At 53.8% G+C, this 17,282-nt stretch overlaps 1 protein-coding gene and 1 pseudogene across 1 annotated transcript; both read right to left on the bottom strand.

Annotated features, from left to right (window-relative positions):
- Positions 1-721: 721 nt before the first annotated feature.
- ALOX15 (arachidonate 15-lipoxygenase) lies at positions 722-13,449 on the bottom strand. The gene is made up of 14 exons (XM_032271691.1): positions 13,049-13,449; positions 10,585-10,789; positions 10,230-10,311; positions 10,010-10,132; positions 9,743-9,846; positions 9,387-9,547; positions 8,306-8,449; positions 6,970-7,179; positions 4,453-4,539; positions 4,185-4,354; positions 3,877-3,998; positions 2,587-2,687; positions 1,656-1,823; positions 722-1,548 (listed from the first exon to the last, which is right to left on the bottom strand). Exons 1-14 carry the CDS (start codon positions 13,181-13,183, stop codon positions 1,369-1,371), a joined length of 1,992 nt encoding a protein of 663 aa, XP_032127582.1. The 5' UTR covers positions 13,184-13,449; the 3' UTR covers positions 722-1,368.
- A 1,016-nt stretch (positions 13,450-14,465) lies between these two features.
- Positions 14,466-16,993, bottom strand: LOC116545087 (annotated as a pseudogene).
- Between the last annotated feature and the right edge of the window lie 289 nt (positions 16,994-17,282).

The following is a 17,282-nucleotide window of genomic DNA, read 5'->3' as shown; positions in this document are numbered from 1 at the left end:
CCAGCCTGGCCAACATGGTGAAATCCCCATCTCTACTAAAAATGCAAAAGAATTAGCCAGGTGTGGTGGCAGGTGCCTGTAATCCAAGCTACTTGGGAGGCTGAGGAAGGAGAATCCTGGAGGCAGAGGTTTCAGTGAGCCGAGATCTCAGCACTGCATTACAGCCTGGGCAACAGAGAGAGACTCTGTCTCAAAAAAGAAAAAAAAAAAAAATCAGACCAAGCATTGCCAGTAGAATTAAACAGAATCAGAGGCAAGAAGCAACTTTATTCGTATTATAAAGGAAACACTTTTGTTTTGTGTATACTGTTAGTTCCTGTTTTAAAATACTCAGATTACCATGTTAAGATATAAAACCTCTGGCTGGGCGCGGTGGCTCACGACAGTAATCCCAGCACTTTGGGAGGCTGAGGCGGGTGGATCACCTGAGGGCAGGAGTTCAAGACCAGCCTGGCCAACATGGTGAAACCCTGTCTCTGCTAAAAATACCAAAATTAGCATGATGGTGGGGGCCTGCAATCCCAGCTACTCAGGAGTCTGAGTCGGGAGAACTGCTTGAACCCAGGAGGTGGAGGTTGCAGTGAGCCGAGATGGTGCCACTGCACTCCAGCCTGGACCACAAGACCAAGACTTAATCTCAAAAAAAAAAAAAAATTTTAAATTTTAAATTCTTTACCACATTAAGCATACGAACCCAGAGGAATTTTTTTGATGCTCTATATTCTTTCGCCAATGTTTTATTTGAAATAGTTCAGTCCTAGTACTGTAAAATAATTTTTCCATCATTAGTGTAAAATAACTTTCTGTTACTGTTAAACTCAATTTGGGTTCAAAATCATACTTCCAGCCTAGGCAACATAGTGAGGCCCCTTCTCTACAAAAAACAAAAAGTATTAGCTGGGGATAGTGGCATGAGCCTGTACTCCCAGCTACTTGGGAGGCTGAGGAGGGAGGATCACTTGAGCCCAGGAGGTTGAGGCTGCAGTGAGCCGTGGTGATGGTGTCACCGCACTCCAGCCTGGATGTCACAGTGAGAAAAAGAAAATCATATGTGATTCATAAAAGGTGCGGAGTAATATGTATTATTACCCTATTCTATCCTTGATATAGTTTATATAATTGTGGTTATTTGCCCTATAGATCTAAAAGAAGAAAGAGAAAGAGAGGGAGGAGGGAAGGAGGAATAAGGCCCCAGGCGATGCCTCTACAGTACCATGTGCTCGCTGGGTGCAGAGACCATGGCAAGGTGCCCCCTTAGGGAGGGTGGGGCATGGGAAGAGTGTGGGGCTTGGGAGAACAGGACTGTCACCAACAAGGGTGGGGTTGTGGCTTGGCTGATGGGGGCTGAGATAACCAAAGCCTGGTAACTCAGATGGCCACACTGTTTTCCACCAGGCTGGGCCGCAGGTATTCGTAGGGCATGTCCAGCTTTGCATTCCGGGTCTCGATTTCCTTATCCAGGGCAGCCAGCTCCTCCCGGAACTTCCTCAGCACGGCCTTAGGCTCAGGGCCCGAAAAATACTCCTCCTCATGCTGGCCCACAGCTACCTGGGAGGCAGAGGGAAAGGCGGCTGAGAGCCTCATGACCCCCAGTCTGGGGAGCCACACGCTCCCACAGCTGCCTCCTCCCTCAGACCCGGGCACTTGGCTCTCACCATAACGGGCTGGCGTCTGCCCAGCTGCCAAGTGATGGACATCTGGAGAGAAGCTTGGTGGAAGTTGGGCAGTGTCGCCATCACCGTCTCCAGCGTCGCATCCTTGGTGGTTGGCGGGGGCAGCCGCATCGTGCAGGGTGCATTAGGGACCCAAGTGTACCAGTCCAGCTAAGGAAGGGCAGGGATCTAGAGTCAGTGTCTGCGAAGCCTCAAAACCCTGGGGCCGCCGGGTGCGGTGGCTCCCGCCTGCAATCCCAGCACTCTGAGAAGCCGAGGCGGGCAGATCACGAAGTCAGGACTTCGAGACCAGTCTGGCCAACATAGTGAAACCCCGTCTCTACTAAAAATACAAAAAATGAGCTGGACATGGTGGTGCGCACCTGTAATTCCAGCTACTCGGGAGACTGAGGCAGGAGAATTGTGTGAACCCAGGAGGCGGAGGTTGCAGTGAGCCAAGATCGCACCACTGCACTCCAGCTCAGGCGACAGTGCAAGATTCCATTTCAGAAGAAAGAAAGAGGCCGGGCGCGGTGGATCACGCCTGTAATCCCAGCACTTTGGGAGGCAGAGGCGGGTGGATCACGAGGTCAAGAGATCGAGACCATCCTGGTCAACAAGGTGAAACCCCGTCTCTACTAAAACTACAAAAAATTAGCTGGGCATGGTGGTGCGTGCCTGTAATCCCAGCTACTCAGGAGGCTGAGGCAGGAGAATTGCCTGAACCCAGGAGGCGGAGGTTGCGGTGAGCCGAGATCACGCCATTGCACTCCAGCCTGGGTAACAAGAGTGAAACTCTGTCTCAAAAAAAAAAAAAAAAAAAAAAAAAAAGAAAGAAAGAAAGAAAGAAAAGAAAACCCTGTGGCCCTCTTGCACACAGACCCCTCCCTCACTCCAGACCCCAAATTCCCAGCAGCCCAGCTCTGCTAAGTACCTGGCCCAGGTGGACAGAGGAGTGCTGACCAGTGCAGGTGAAGATGCACATGGTGAGAAAGCGGCAGAGCTGCTCCTGAGACTGTAAAGAGACGGGAAACCCTGCAGGGGGAGGAGAGTCAGAAGCTGTGAAGCCAGGAGGAGGGCGGAGCTCAGAGGCCCAGAGAACGAGAGGCGTGAGAAAGAGCAGTAGGAGCCTTCAGTAACTCTTATGGGAACTGCCATGACAGCAGGTGGAGGTGGGGAATGGGGAGCTCTGCTGGGAGGTCCCACTCAGTGGGGTGTTTCTGCTTACTCATCCGGGCTCACAAGAGTCTGTCCAGGACGTGAAGGTATTTGGCAAGCTGGTCAGCAACACCTTAGTAGTCACAGTAGAAATATTTACACTGGCCAGACGCGGTGGCTCGGGCCTTTAATCCCAGCACTTTGGGAGGCTGAGGCAGGCAGATCACCTGAGGTCAGGAGTTCAAGACCAGCCTGGCCAACACGGTAAAACTCCGACTCTACTAAAAATACAAAATATTAGCCAGGTGTAGTGGCAGGCACCTCTAATCCTAGCTACTTGGGAGGCTGAGGCAGGAGAATCACTTGAACCTGGGAGGTGGAGGTTGCAGTGAGCTGAGATTGCACCATTGCACTCCAGCCTGGGCAACAAGAGTGAAACTCCGTCTCAAAGAAAGAAAAAAACGAAAGAAAGAAATATTTATAACATGGAAATGCACAAATACTACAAATCAAATCAATCTGTTGTTCTCGAGAGTCAGTCCTTAAACGTTTATGAACAGCCTCTGGTCCCCTGCGTCAGGGACCTAGGGGTTCTCAGTGCGTAGGATGGAGACCTGTCTCTAGGTGAGAGGGAGTGAATCTGAGAAGGCTTTTGGAGTTTTCACCGGTGTCGAAAATGCTTCTGAGAGATTTCAGAGCAGCACAGAGGAGGCTGGGTGCAGTGCTTCACGCCCATAATCCCCACACTTTGGGAGGCCGAGGCAGGCGGATCACGAGGTCAGGAGTTCAAGAGTTCACCAACATGGTGAAACCCTGTCTCTGCTAAAAATAAAAAATTAGCCAGGTGTGGTGTCGGGTGCCTGTAATCCCAGCTACTTAGGAGGCTGAGGCACGAGAATTGCTTGAACCTCACGGGCAGAGGTTGCGATGAGCGGAGATTACGCCGCTGCACTCCAGCCTGGGAGACAGAGTGAAACTCCATCTCAGAAAAAAAAAAGAAGCACAGAGGATTCTGAGGAGGTCTCTTGTGTTTTGTGTCTGAGATCTCCGGGCAGGGGCCTCTTACCTCGGTCCTGGGCCCCTAGCAGCCCAATTTCAGTGATCTCCCGACACCAGGTCTGCAGCTCTGTGTCGCCTTTCACAGCCACGTCTGTCTTATAGTGGAGACTCACGATTCCTTCCACGTACCTACCAGCCAAGGGAGCAGGGCCAGGGAGCTGAAGCCAGCTCTGCCCCTGCCCACATGGCCAGGTCAGGGCCCCAGTCCTCCAACCAGACGCAGACCTCCTGCTCTCCTAGACGTCCTCTCCACCCCCACTGGCACCCCCCTGGCACCCCCTCTGGCACCCCCACTGGCCTTCCCACTGGCCTCACCGAGAGATGATTTCCCAGAGCCGCATGGCATCTTGGGCATAGAAGGAAGACTTCACTTCCAGGAGACCCCGGTCAGCCAAGTCATCCGGGGGACAGAAGGAGCTATAGGTTAGAAAGGCTCCAGCTCGCTTGAGCAGCTCCAGGTGGCCTCCCCCACCGGTGCTCACCACCTGAGGAGCGAGGATGAGCAGAGTCAGGTGAACCGACCTGCCCTGAGTCCAGAGCTGGAAAGAAGAGTGACCCAGAGTCTCCCTGTCTCTCCCCATACCTGATCGAAAACTCCCATGTCAGAGACCAGTCCAGTCCTGGCCCGGACGTTAATTTCCAGGGTGTATCGCAGGTGGGGAATTAGAAGCTAGAGGGAGAAAAGCAGGGAAGGGCAAAGTCAGAGGAGAGCCGCGGCAGATCCCTGCAGGAAACAGGGGCTGACAAGCAGGAAGGCACCAGGTCTTCAGAAAAGGCACAGACGCAAAGTTCAGTGGCCTCTCAACAGTGAGGTTTCAGAAGTACCATTCGGCCCAGCAGTGCCATTACTGAATATATACCCGCCCGCCCAAATATCAATGGCCCTACCACAAAGATGCATGCTCACGTTTGTTCATCAGAGCACTACTCACAACAGCAAAGACATGGAATCAACCTAAATGCCCATCAACAATGACCGGGTAAAGAAAATGTGGTACATATACACTATGGAATACTACGCAGCCATAAAAAGAACAAAATCATGTTCTCTGCAGCAACATGGATGTGGCTGGATGCCATCATCCTAAGTGGACTAATACAGGAACAGAAAGCCGAACGTGGCATGTTCTGACTTATAAGTGAGAACTGAACACTGGGTACACATGGGCACAAAGGGATCAGCAGACACCTGAGTCTACTTGTGGGTGGAAGGTGGGAGGAGGGAGGGGATCCAAAAGCTACCTATCAGTACCATGCTTATTAGCTGGTGACAAAATCATCTGTACGCCAAGCCCCCGTGATACACAAGTTTTCTTTTTTTTTTTTTTTTTTGAGAGGGAGTCTCACTCTGTTTCCGAGGCTGAAATGCAGTGGTGTGATCTCAGCTCAGTGCAACCTCCGCCTTCTGGGTTCCTGTAATTCTTGTGCCTCAGCTCCCACGTAGCGGGGATTACAGGTGGGAACCACCGCACCTGGCCTCCTTGTTGTTCCATAGGTTTTCATAGGTCTAGACCAAAGTTTTTCAACTTTTTAAAAATAATCACCTTCTAAATAGCTTTTTGAAATATTTTTTCCTAATCTCACCCCACCTCATGAAATATTAATGCTACATATATACTGTATATTTGTCTATATATCTGTATAAAGCATTATATCTGTGCTTTATACAGATATATATCACATTATATCTGTGCTGTATAAAAATAATAAAATTTGGGCTGGGTGTGGTGGCTCATGCCTGCAATCCCAGCACTTTGGGACGCTGAGGTGGGTGGATCACAAGGTCAGGAGTTTGAGACCAGCCTGGCCAACATGGTGAAACCCCGTCTCTATTAAAAATAGAAAAATTAGCTGGGTGTGGTGGTGTGCACCTATAATCCAAACTACTCAGGAGGCTGAGGCAAGTGAATTGCTTGAACCTGGGAGGCAGAGGTTGCAGTGAGCTGAGATCGTGCCATTGCACTCCAGCTTGGGCAACAGAGTGAGACATCATCTCAATGTTAATAATAATAAGTTTTGGCCGGGTGCGGTGGCTCACGTCTGTAATCCCAACACTTTGGGAGGCCAATGTGGGCAGATCACCTGAGGTAGGAGTTTGAGACCAGCCTGGTCAACATGGCAAAACCCTTTCTCTAATAAAAATACAAAAATTATCCGGGCGTGGTAGTCTGGAGGCTGAGGCAGGAGAATTGCTTGAACCCGGGAGATGGAGGTTGCAGTGAGCCAAGACTGTGCCACTGCGCTTCAGCCTGGGTGACAGAGGGAGACTCTGTCTCAAAAAAAAAAAAAGATTTTTCACACACATTTTCCAACCATCTTCATCCCTTAGAGGATATTGTCCCCCACGCTCAGAATGGATGGTCTAACCTCCACCTCCCTCCAGAGCCTGGTCTCCTCCTCTTCATACATGACACTCATCTTTTTTCAGTTCTTTAAAGAAGCCAAGATTGGGCCAGGTGCAGTGGCTCACGCCTATAATCCCAGCACTTTGGGAGGCCAAGGCAGGTGGATCACCTGAGGTCAGGAGTTCCAGACCGGCCTGACCAATATGGTGAAACCCTGCCTCTACTACAAATACAAAAATTAGCTGGGCATGGTGGCACACACCTGTAATCCCAGCTACTTCGGGATGCTGAGACAGGACAACTGCTTGAACCCAGGAGGCGGAGGTTGCAGTGAGCCAAGATGGCACCACTGCACTCCAGCCTGGGTGACAGAGTGAGACTCTGTCAAAAAAACCAAACGAAACCAAAACAAAACAGATCAATGACTGGCTGGAAAAGGTCTTTTTAATGTTATTTACATGGTTTCCTCCTATTGGATGGAATCCTTGGTCATTTGCATGTACTGTGCTTTACCCATAAAAAGAGTAAGATTTTTTGCCATTTTCCCCGAGAATCATTTCCCACCCGGTGGCAGGTGATATCCCCTTTGAAAATACGTGGTCAGCCATGCTCTCTCTCTGCTGCTCTCAACTCGTCCATTCATTGGTTCTCTCCCCACCCTGAGACCTCACAGAGAGGGAGCCTCCAGAGGCGGGAACATGCCCTGGGGCAGAGATAGCGGCAGGCAGCCAGGAGAGAAGAGAATAAGCTGTTACCTTGAAGACAGGATGTATTGATGGAAGGCACCTCATGGTGGCCACAGCAATGACCTCAGCCATCAAGTGTCCCCTCAGAAGATGAGACTGCAGCTCATGGAGCTGGAAGTCAGAGCTGCGGACCCAGCATTTGGCCAGAAGCCAGACCATCGGAGGATCCGTGGGCAAGAAGAGCAGGGGTGGCGGGGTTCCTGTGCTGGGCAGTTGGAGCTGGAGCAAGGACGAGGCATGGGGAGAGAAGGCTTGAGTGCCAGGCGCTCAGGGATCCCATCCCCTTCCTGGCAGGTTGAAGCTCGCCCTTCCCCCTGCAAACGTGTTTCCCTTTCCCCATCTGCCCGCTGCGGCTCCCCACAGCCACCACTTCCCCTCCCTTTCCTGCCGGCTCCCTGGCTGCATTGGCACCCTGCAAGCTGCTCGGTGCCCAGCGTTCTGCAGAAACTGCCCTTCTGGTGCCTCCTTCAGCCTCCACTTCCTCCTTCAGTCCCCACAGTAGACAAGAGTCAAACCACCTGCTTCCTTCATCCCACACTTTTTTCCAAATCTCATCTTTTGGCCCCACCTCTGCACAAATGACTAAATCTCTAGTTCTCAGCTGCCTGCTGGACAATTTCAGTGTCTCCCTCTAACTCAACATTGGCCGGACAAAAGCTCACCTGAGCACCCTGTCCTCTTCGTTTGTGCTATTTCCGCAGGCAGCTGGCCTGGCTTCCCTTTGCTCTCTCCTTGACCTCCCTCTGCACTCGCATCCATCTGTCCTCTCCATCCCGACAGTCACTACCCACACCTGAGCTCCCCTGCCCCTGGGGCCGGCCTTGGAGCACATTGCCCACGCCTCTCCCCTCTCCAGCCCATCCTAAACAGGTCAGCCCACACCGCAGGCCCTCAGCACGTCTCAGCCCAGCCTTCTCCAGCTTCCCACCTCAGACCCCTTATCCTGGCTTGGTCTGGCCCCAGTCCAACTGGCCCCTAGGAATCTCCTGACGCCCCCTCCCTCAGCCTCTGCCCTGTCTGATTTGCCCTTGAGGACAGGTCCTTCCTCTCCCTCCCGCTGGTCTGACGCCTGGCCCTCCCCCAAGGCTGGTGACCCCCACCCCCCCATCCCTCCTGGGCTGTCTCTGTCCTCAGGGACTCCCTCAGTCCCGGAGCTTCTGCAGACTGGCCCAGTCTGTCTCCAGCTACACTGCAAGGCTTCAGACGGGAGACCTGGCGCATTCCTCCCTCAGGCCTCCCCCGGCGCCTTAGCCCAGCGCCTTTGCAGATAGTGCTCAGTGCATCTCACTACGGGGCTGAGCTGAGAAGGCCAGAGACTGGGAGCAGAAATCCTGAGTCCTCTCACCTGGATGACCATGGGCAAGAGTTTCCCATCAGGCTGCAGTTTCAGCATGACCAGAGGGGCAGCCAGGTGCTGCTGGCTACACAGAATGACATTGGCCTTGATCCCATCCAGCAGGGAGAAGTCAGCTTCAAACAGTGTGCCTCCCTGGGTGGGGAAGAGGCCAAGGGCTGCTGTCAGAATAAGGTGTCTTCTTCCTACTCTGATTCCTCCAAGGGGGAAGAGAGAGAGGGGAGCGGGCTCGTCCCCATCACCTACTTTGTACCAGCTGGTGGATTATGGGCTTGTTGCCGCGTATCAGTTTTTTTGAGCCAGGGTTTTACTCTGCTGCCCAGGCTGGAGTGCAGTGGCGGGATCAACATGGCTGACGGCAGCCTCCACTTCCGTGGGCCCAGGTGATCCTCCCACCTCAGCCTCCCAAGTAGCTGGGACTACAGGTGCATGCCACGACACCGAAAATTATAGGCACTAATTTTAGTATTTTTGTAGAGACAGGGTTTCACCACATTGGCTAGGCTGGTCTCCAACTCCTGGGCTCAGGCGACCCTCCTGCCTCGGCCTCCCAAAGTGATGGGATTATATGTGTGAGTCACTGCATTCAGCCTTATCATTTTTACACATAGTAGAATGAGCCTTAATTTTACAGAAAGAGATAATCAGAGAGGCTGGATACTTTGCCTGAGGTCACACAGCTTACAACCAGCAGAACCAGGGTTCCATCCAAGTCGTTCTGCCCTGTAATCCCATGGCCTTCCTCTCTGTTGCTCCATGTTGCGTCCTGAGTAGCAGCCACAGCACTCTGACCCTGGGTCTCTTACTCTGCACACTCCTTGAATCCCTAGCACCAAGGCCCAGTCACATTTCTTCGTTTGACCCTGTTTCTATCAAGCATTGCGCCTTGCACACCCACCCTCTGCAGCAGGCTCCTCCCGTGTGGGAAGGGGGCCGTGCAGGGCCTCTCCTGCAGAAGCCCTCCTTGCCGGCTGGCAGCAGGCCAGGCCAACAGTGGGTCCCGCAATGGCATCAATGATGCCAGCCCGTCCCACTGCACTGCTGAGCGTCCTCTGGGCTCTGATGTCCATACCTCCAGCTCCTTCTGCAGCTCGGCCTGCAGTTCCTCCATCCCTGGAGGGAACACGAGGCGTGCGGGAAGGCGACTGGAGCGCCTCAGCAACATGGGGTTGGCACCATTAAGAAACTGGTACCCAAACAAGGCATCTTCCTTCCAGGAGTCCCGCACACGCTCTGGGGAAGGCAGTTGAGCAAGTTGTGGGATCTGAGCTCTTGGTCCTTCCAGCCTCACCAGCCACACCCCCTTGACCCAGCCCCCCAGAGGGACCCAAGTCGCTGGTCTCCCTGCCCTGGTTCTTCCAATTCCCCTGGATTGGGTGGGATCTGGGGGTAAGGGTCCTGGGGCACGTATCGGGGTGGGGGGCTGACCCGCCAGCTTGCTCTGGCCACACCAGAAAATCCGGTCGAAGTCATCCAGATCCTTCCAGCAAGTCAGAAGGTTGAAAGTGTCTTTGATAGCGAGGTCCGCCAGCCTTCAGGGCAGACGGGCAAAGGGTGTGAGCATGATTCTGAGGCTCCAGCATTGCAGCCACAGGCGCCCATCTTGGGCCGGTCCAGGGCAGTGCAGCCTGCAAGCCCCTTGGCTTCCACCAGACCAGGTCACCTCCCTGTCACCCAGCCTCCCCTCGCTCTCACCCCTTGGCCAGCGAAGCTTCAAAGTCGACTCTCTTGTCTTCCAGAAATCGCTCATCCACAGGGAGGTCACACAGTTTGGCTCCAGCCACATTCAGAATCAGCCCATCCTTCCAGCTTCCCCACCTGTGGGGCAGGGGTGAAGTCAAGCCTGGGTGCTGGAGGCCTCAGCAGCTCCCCCGCGGGGGGCAGGGGGGGAAGGGGGGAGGGGGGGAGGGCTCACCGGTACAGCTTCCTTCTCTCTTCCAGCTCCTCCTCCCGGAGCTTCCGGAACAGGCCTTGAGGGTCATCGAACACAGTGCGGCCTAGAAGGACAGAGGAGGGCTTAGCCAGTCACTGCTTCTGAGAGCCTCTTCTGGTCCCTGCCGGGAGAGCCTGGTCACCCCGTGCTTCCGTGTGGCCTCTGCCCCTGCAGCACCACACCCCTCCCCAGCCTCCAGTCACTCTGTGCCCGCGGCAGCCACCGCCCCTTCCACACCCCAAGACCTCTGCACTCCAGGTTCCCGCAGCCCCATCCTGCGCCCTCTTCTCCACCCTGCATCCGCCCAGCTTCTCTGGCACCCCAGCCCCGCGCTCACCGGTGCCTTCCGGCAGGCTCAGGACGCCGTCGCCCTCCACCCAGCGGTAGCAAGGGAACCTGACCTCGTCCCCCGCGGCCCCGGGGCCCTGCACCGAGATCCAGCTGCAGAACCAGGCGTCGTCCTGGAGGAGGTGTCTTTTGCGCAGTTTCACGAACAGCAGCGGCCCCAGGTACTCCGGCACTTCCACCTTGACTTCAGTCACCTATGGGCGGCAGCAGAGGCTCAGCCCCGCTGGGGCCTGGGGAAGGGGCACTAGGCTGAACCCTGCGCCCTCCACGTCCACGCCCTTCCTGGGAGCCTCTGAGAAGGCGGCGCGAATGGAACGAGAGAGAGAGAGAGAGAGAGAGAGAGAGAGAGAGAGAGAGAGAGAGAGCGCGCAGGAGAGAGAGAGGGGGGCTGTTCGCTCCCAACCAGGTGTCCCGAGGACTGGGTTCTGAGGGGATGGGAGGGCGGCAGGTGGAAAGGTGCGCTCCTTCCTTCACTTCCTCCTCCCTGTGGTCATTGGGTGTGCCAAGTGCTGGGCTGGGCGCTGGGAACCCGGAGCCGCGTCCTGGGCGAGTGAGCGCTGTGGAGCTGGGACTCGCTGGCGGTAATTCCCGCTGTCCGACACCCCCCGCTCCCCTGCCCCACTGAGGCCCTGCAGGAGCCCCACCGGCCTGGAGACAGCCTTCCCGGAGACCTGGAGGAGAGGGCTTAGCCAGTGAGAGTGAGAGCCAGGGCGGCAGGGAGAAGGCGTGCCGGGCAGGGACAGCGCAGAGGGGAAGGGCGGACCGGCAGCATCTGGAGCCGGAGCTCAGAGCCCAGGCGTGGGGGGGGGGGGGGTCAGCAGGTCGGGAGGCTCTGGAAGGTGGCGCTGAGGGCTTTGGATTTGGTCCCCAGGACAAGGGGGAGCCATTCAAACGCGTTAAGTAGCGGGAGTGAATTAGGGGAATCATTCTGGCTTCGGAAGGGCTTGGAAGGTCTGCCGCGGAGGTGGCCAGGCCAACGGAGGGTTCAAACGGCTTTTAAAATCGAGAAAGCGGAGGACCCACGGCCGCTCCGGCGACCACTGAGTTTGCAGGCGCGAGAGCTGCGTGGAATGAGGGACGCTCGCAGCATCCCCTCAATTCCAAAGAGACGGAGCAGCGGGAACATTTACTGAGCGTTTATTGTGCGTCACCAGCTGCCCACCCTCGGGAGGGAAAAAGGGAGGAAGGAGCGCGCCTTTCCGCCTTCCGTGCCCCATCCCCTCAGCGTGGAGTTGCGGGGCCACCTGCTCTGTGCGCATTTTTTCTTTCTCTTTCTGGCTCCTTTCACTCCGCTTTCTCGGAAGCTTGGAGCAAGGGCGTGGGGGTGCGGGGAGCAGCGCTCAGCAGGTTCAAGTGGAGCTGGAGGTCCGGGGCGGGCGGATATGGGGCCGGGGCGCGGCAGATGCTCAGGGTCTGGAACTGACTGCGCCACATTCTTGTTCACACAGAGGTAAAGAGGGAGGAGGCGCAGGTGACACCGGGGGAGGCAGCAGGAGAGGTCTGGGAGGTGGGAGGAGGTGCGGACTCATTTCCTCTGAAGTTCCCTGGGACAGGCATCCGGATTTGGGAACTGGGAGAGAGCTGGACCAGTGACGGGAATTTAGGGTTGGCGGAGGAAAAACCTAACAGGTCCCGGTAGGACCCCAGGTAGATATGAGATGAGATATGATGGGATGTGGGTCGGGAATCGAGAGCGTTCTCCTGTCTCGGCTTCCCATCCCTTCGCTCTCACCACCCACCCCACCCCAGGCGAGAAAGCCGGGAAGGTCAGAGATCCCATACCGCTAGCGGTTGAAACCGTTTTTAAAAATAGAGAAAGCGAGGCCGGGCGCGGTGGCTCAAGCCTGTAATCCCAGCACTTTGGGAGGCCGAGGCGGGTGGATCACGAGGTCAAGAGATCGAGACCATCCTGGTCAACACGGTGAAACCCCGTCTCTACTAAAAATACAAAAAATTAGCTGGGCATGGTGGCGCGTGCCTGTAATCCCAGCTACTCGGGAGGCTGAGGCAGGAGAATTGCCTGAACCCAGGAGGCGGAGGTTGTCGTGAGCCGAGATCGCGCCATTGCACTCCAGCCAGGGAAACAAGAGTGAAACTCCGTCAAACAAACAAAATAAAAAAAAAAAAAAATAGAGAAAGCGGGAGGACAGACGGCCGCTCAGGGGACGGCTGAGTTTCCAGACAAGGGAGTTCTGGACACTGAGGGGCGCACAGGAGCATCCCCTCAATTCCAAGGAGATTGGGCAGGAGATTGGGAAGAGTTACTGAGCGCTGACTGTCTGCCCTAAAGCCCCCACCTCCGCGGTCTCCGTGCGCTGTGAGCGCAGCGAGTGCGTCCTCGGCAGAGAGGATCCGTCCGAGGCTGGCTGGGGCGCGTCTCCCTCCCCTCCTCCCCGGTATCTGACTGAGCCAGGGGCGCAGCCCTCCGCGCCAGATTCCTCTGGGGAGCTCACCTTGCCCCGTGCCGGCCACAGTCGCGTCCCGAGCGCCGCCTCCCCGTGCTGGCCGACCAGCCACAGCTGCACCTGGTTGTTGGAGCCGGCACAGAGCGAGGCCCCAGTGGACACGCGGACGCGGTAGAGACCCATCTTGCTCAAAGACGTTTCGCTTCTTGTGGTGGGGAAGAAGGGTGGACGAGCTAAATAACCGAGCCAGAGACCCCGCCCTCTCGGAGGTCGCTTGGGGTTGGAATGTGGGTGGCAGGCCTCCAACCAACCCCGCCTACCCTGAGGCCCCCACCTCCAAGGCGCTGAATTCAGCCTCAGTCGCAAAGGCGGTGTCCTGGCGGGAGCAGGGACTGGAATCCACTGTCTTGACGGGAGGGAGAAGTAGAAAAGGATTTGAACAGAAAACAGGCAGGGGGAAGGAATCAACGCCGGGTACAGCAGGCAGGCGAGGTGGGGTAGGAGCCCTGCGCGCGTGTACGAGGGAGGTTGGGGCAAGCCTGGATGGCTGGGAAGCCACCTCCATCTGAACACACACGTGCACACGCACGCACCCAGGTCTCACAAGTCGGATTGCCGCAGAGGGTGAAGTGGACGAGGAGACCCAGTCTGCAGTGGCATTTGAGGACGCTACATTGAGGCCACCGTATCCATTCGACCCGCGTTGCGCACTTCCCTTCTCTGTGCCAGCCACTGGGACTCATTCCTTTTGAGCGTAAAAGCCTCTGCCTCCCTGTTACCTGCAGAATAAGAGTCCAGATGTTTCTGGTATTCAGTGCCCTTGCCACCCTGACCAGCCCTCCTCACCTCTCATCCCACAGCACCCGGGCATCTCCCGTGCTCCACTCTGGGCTGGAGCCACGTGCTCCCTGGAACCCATCCTGCTACTCTCTCAAAGAACTTGCTCTTGTATTAGTCTATTCATGGTTCTAAAGCCGAATTCCACTCCAGTTTCTCAGGGAGGTCTTGCTTGGTACTTTCGCCCCTCCCACCTACCGGAGCGAATCAGCTTTCCTCTCTCCCCCTCTCGCCTTGTGCACACTTCTGTTGCACACTCAATCCTGCAGTGCGGGCATGTGTTTGTATGTGTTTCCCCCACTAATGTGAGCCCATCCTAGCCAGGGGCTAGACACCCAGCTTGACTCACTTTTGTTCCCCTGGAGTTGGCGCAGTGTCAGGGCTTGTGGGCGTCAGTAAGTGCTTGCCGACAGACACTGAGCTGAGAAGTTCATTATAAATGAATCCTTCCCTTGGCGGAGACGAAGGGAAACAATTAACCATCAGGCAATGTAAACAATAGGGGAATAGTGACCTAAACTCCAGGCATGGATTACCATCAGCCTGGAAACACCAACAAAGTCCATGAAAACACGTTTGTTTGGTTAATTAAAAAGTTTCTGATTTGCTTAATTGTTGGTTTTGTTTGTTTTATTTTATCATAAACTTTAATTACGGCTCAGAAAACATTCAGCGAATACCTTTCTCGGAAAAAATATATTGACTCTGTATAGACCAGTTATTGGGGGGAGGGGCTGCTAGGTTAAATTACCCTACTTTCTATTCTGAAAATGATATTATAGAAAGTCCCATTTCCAGTCTGAGTGTAAAGATACACGTGCCCAAAGTGGCTGAGAATAAATACAACAGGAAATGCAAAAGCTGAAAAGCTTAGGACGTGCAAGAGAAAATCTCAGAAGTGCTCAAAATGGTGACAAGGAACGTTTGGCTGGAATTCGAGTTCTTTCCATCATCTTTTGTCTTTTGCTCCATGTTTCAGGATGTGTGTGAACTCGATGGAATTGAAATTCTCCTTTTTGTTCATAGGTGCTTTCCTGTACAGCGCATCCACGTCCTCATCCATAAACCGATCGCCCATGGTTGTCAGCAGCTCTCTCAGGGAACCTTCACAAATGGTGCCAGTGGCTTCTTCATCAAAGCAAGCAAAAGCATTTCTGATGACATCTTCAGGATCTGTGCCATTTAGCTTCCCACCCAACATGGTGAGGAACATGGTGAAACTGATGGGCCCTGGAGCCTCATTCCTCATGGCATCCACATACTCATCAGTTGGATTCTTCCCCAATGAAGCAAGCATGGTGTGCAAATTTTCCTTGTCAACTAAACCATCTCTGTTCTGATCAGTCATGTTGAAGGCCTCTTTGAACTCCTGAACCTGTGACTGGTCAAATGTAGCAAACACACTGGATGGATGCTGTGCGCTGAGGGCGCTTCTTGGGGACCTTGGTCTTTGCTCTTCTGCCTTGCTCTTTCACCCAGGCTGGAGCGCAGTGGTGTGATCTCGGCTCACTGCAACCTCCGCCTCTCAGGTTCAAGCCATTCTCCTGCCTCAGCCTTCTGAGTAGCTGGGATGACAGACATGCACCAGCATACCCAGCTAGTTTTTGTGTTTTTAGTAGAGGTGAGGTTTCACCAAACATGGCCAGGCTGGTCTCAAACTCCTGACTTCGAGTGATCTGCCCACCTCGGCCTCCCACAGTGCTGGAATTACAGGCATGAGCCACTGCACCTGGCCCTGTTTTATTGTTTAGTGGAAAGTACCTTCACATGATTCAAAATTCAAAAGGTCCAAAGTGATATTCACTAGTTTCTCCCTCTTCCTGGCCCCAAGCCACCCAGTTCCTACACTTCCAGCAATCACTGTCAGCAGTCTCCTCTGTGCACTAATATTACTGAGCAAATACACGCCTATCGTTTTCGTCTTTCCTGCACACATTGTAGCACGCCTTATTCTGCACCTGGTTTTTCCACAGCGTAACAGGAGCTCACTCCATGTCCAGACACAGAGCTTCCTTGTTCTTCGGTAAGGGTGCCACTGTTTTGCTGTAACATGATAAATTCTACTAGTCACTCTCACTCTCTCTCTCTTTTTTTTTTTTTTTTGAGATAGATTCTAGCTCTGTCACCCAGGCTAGAGTGCAGTGATGTGATCTCAGCTCACTGCAACCTCCGCCTCCTGGGTTCAAGCGATTCTCCTGCCTTAGCTTCCGAGTAGGTGGGATTACAGGCACACCCCACCATACCCAGGTAATTTTTGTATGTTTAGTAGAGACGGGGTTTTGCCCTGTTGGCCAGGCTGGTCTTGAACTCCTGACGTCAGGTGATCCACCTGCCTCAGCCTCCCGAAGTGCTAGGATTACAGGCGTGAGCCACCACACCTGGACAAGTTCTGCTAGTCTCTTGTAGTGGACACAGGTTGTTAGCAATCTTTTCTAACTATGAAAAAGTGCTAGGCCGGGGGCGGTGGCTCACACCTGTAATCCCAGCACTCTGGGAAGCCGAGGGCAGTGGATCACCTGAGGTCGGGAGTTTGAGACCAGCCTGACCAACACGGAGAAACCTTGTCTCTACTAAAAATACACATATACACAAATTAACCGTCCATGGTGGCCCATGCCTGTAATCCTAGCTACTCGGGAGGCTGAGGCAGAAGAATCACTTGAACCCAGGAGCCAAAATGGTACCATTGCACTCCAGCCTGGGCAACAAGAGTGAAACTCCACTTCAAAAAAAAAAAAAAAGTGCTGAAAGAAATAAACCTTGTACATATAGCATTTCTCATATAAAAGTATATCTGTAGAACAAAATCCTAGAGATGGAATTTCTGTACGAAAAGCATATCTAATTTCGGCAGAAATTGCTAATTTGCCCTCCATAGAAAGTTGTACCGATTTACACTCCCACCAGTGGGCTGTGCGTGAGAACGCCTGTTCTTCCTCGCTCTTGCCAGTGGTGTGTTAATAACCCTTATTATCTTAGCCAATCGGATGGGAGAAAAATGGCATCCTAGTTTTAATTTTAATTTGCATTTCCCTTATTATGAGTAAAGTTAAGAATTATTTTTTATAGTACTTTAAGTTCTAGGATATGTGTACAGGATCTTGTAGGATTGTTGCGTAGGTTACCCACACGCCGTGGTGGTGTTTCCAATAGCATCTTTTTATACTGGAGGAGCAATTTGTACTTCCTTGTGTGTGAACTGCCTATTCTGTTTTTCTATTGGATTTGGGGCTTTTCCCCTTTCTTTCTTTCTTTCCCTTCCTTCCCTCCCTCCCTCACTCCCTCCATCCTTCCTTCCTTCCTTCCCTCCTTCTTCTTCGTCCCCTTCTTCGTCCCCTTCTTCTTCCTCTTCTCCTTCTTCTTCTTCCTCTTCTTCCTCTTCTTCTTCTTCTCCTTCCTTCCTTCCTTTCCTCCCTCCCTCCCTCCCTCCCTTCTTTCTTCTTTC

The sequence above is a fragment of the Sapajus apella genome, unplaced genomic scaffold, assembly GCF_009761245.1.
Source record: "Sapajus apella isolate SASKATOON/1434 unplaced genomic scaffold, GSC_monkey_1.0 scaffold245, whole genome shotgun sequence".
Lineage (NCBI taxonomy): Eukaryota > Metazoa > Chordata > Mammalia > Primates > Cebidae > Sapajus > Sapajus apella.
The sequence above is the reverse complement of the archived record's forward strand: the minus strand, read 5'-3'. Positions and strand labels throughout refer to the sequence as shown.

What these genes read in the sequence shown, in the direction of transcription:
- ALOX15 (XM_032271691.1), bottom strand. Translation starts at nt 13,183, where the DNA reads ATGGGTCTCTACCGCGTCCGCGTGTCCACTGGGGCCTCGCTCTGTGCC. An exon ending in AGCTGCAGAAGGAGCTGGAG is followed by an intron (nt 8,450 to 9,386) that starts GTATGGACATCA and finishes TTCCCCACCCAG; the next exon opens with GGAGGCACACTGTTTGAAGC. An exon ending in CAATACATCCTGTCTTCAAG is followed by an intron (nt 4,540 to 6,969) that starts GTAACAGCTTAT and finishes TTCTCCCTCTAG; the next exon opens with CTTCTAATTCCCCACCTGCG.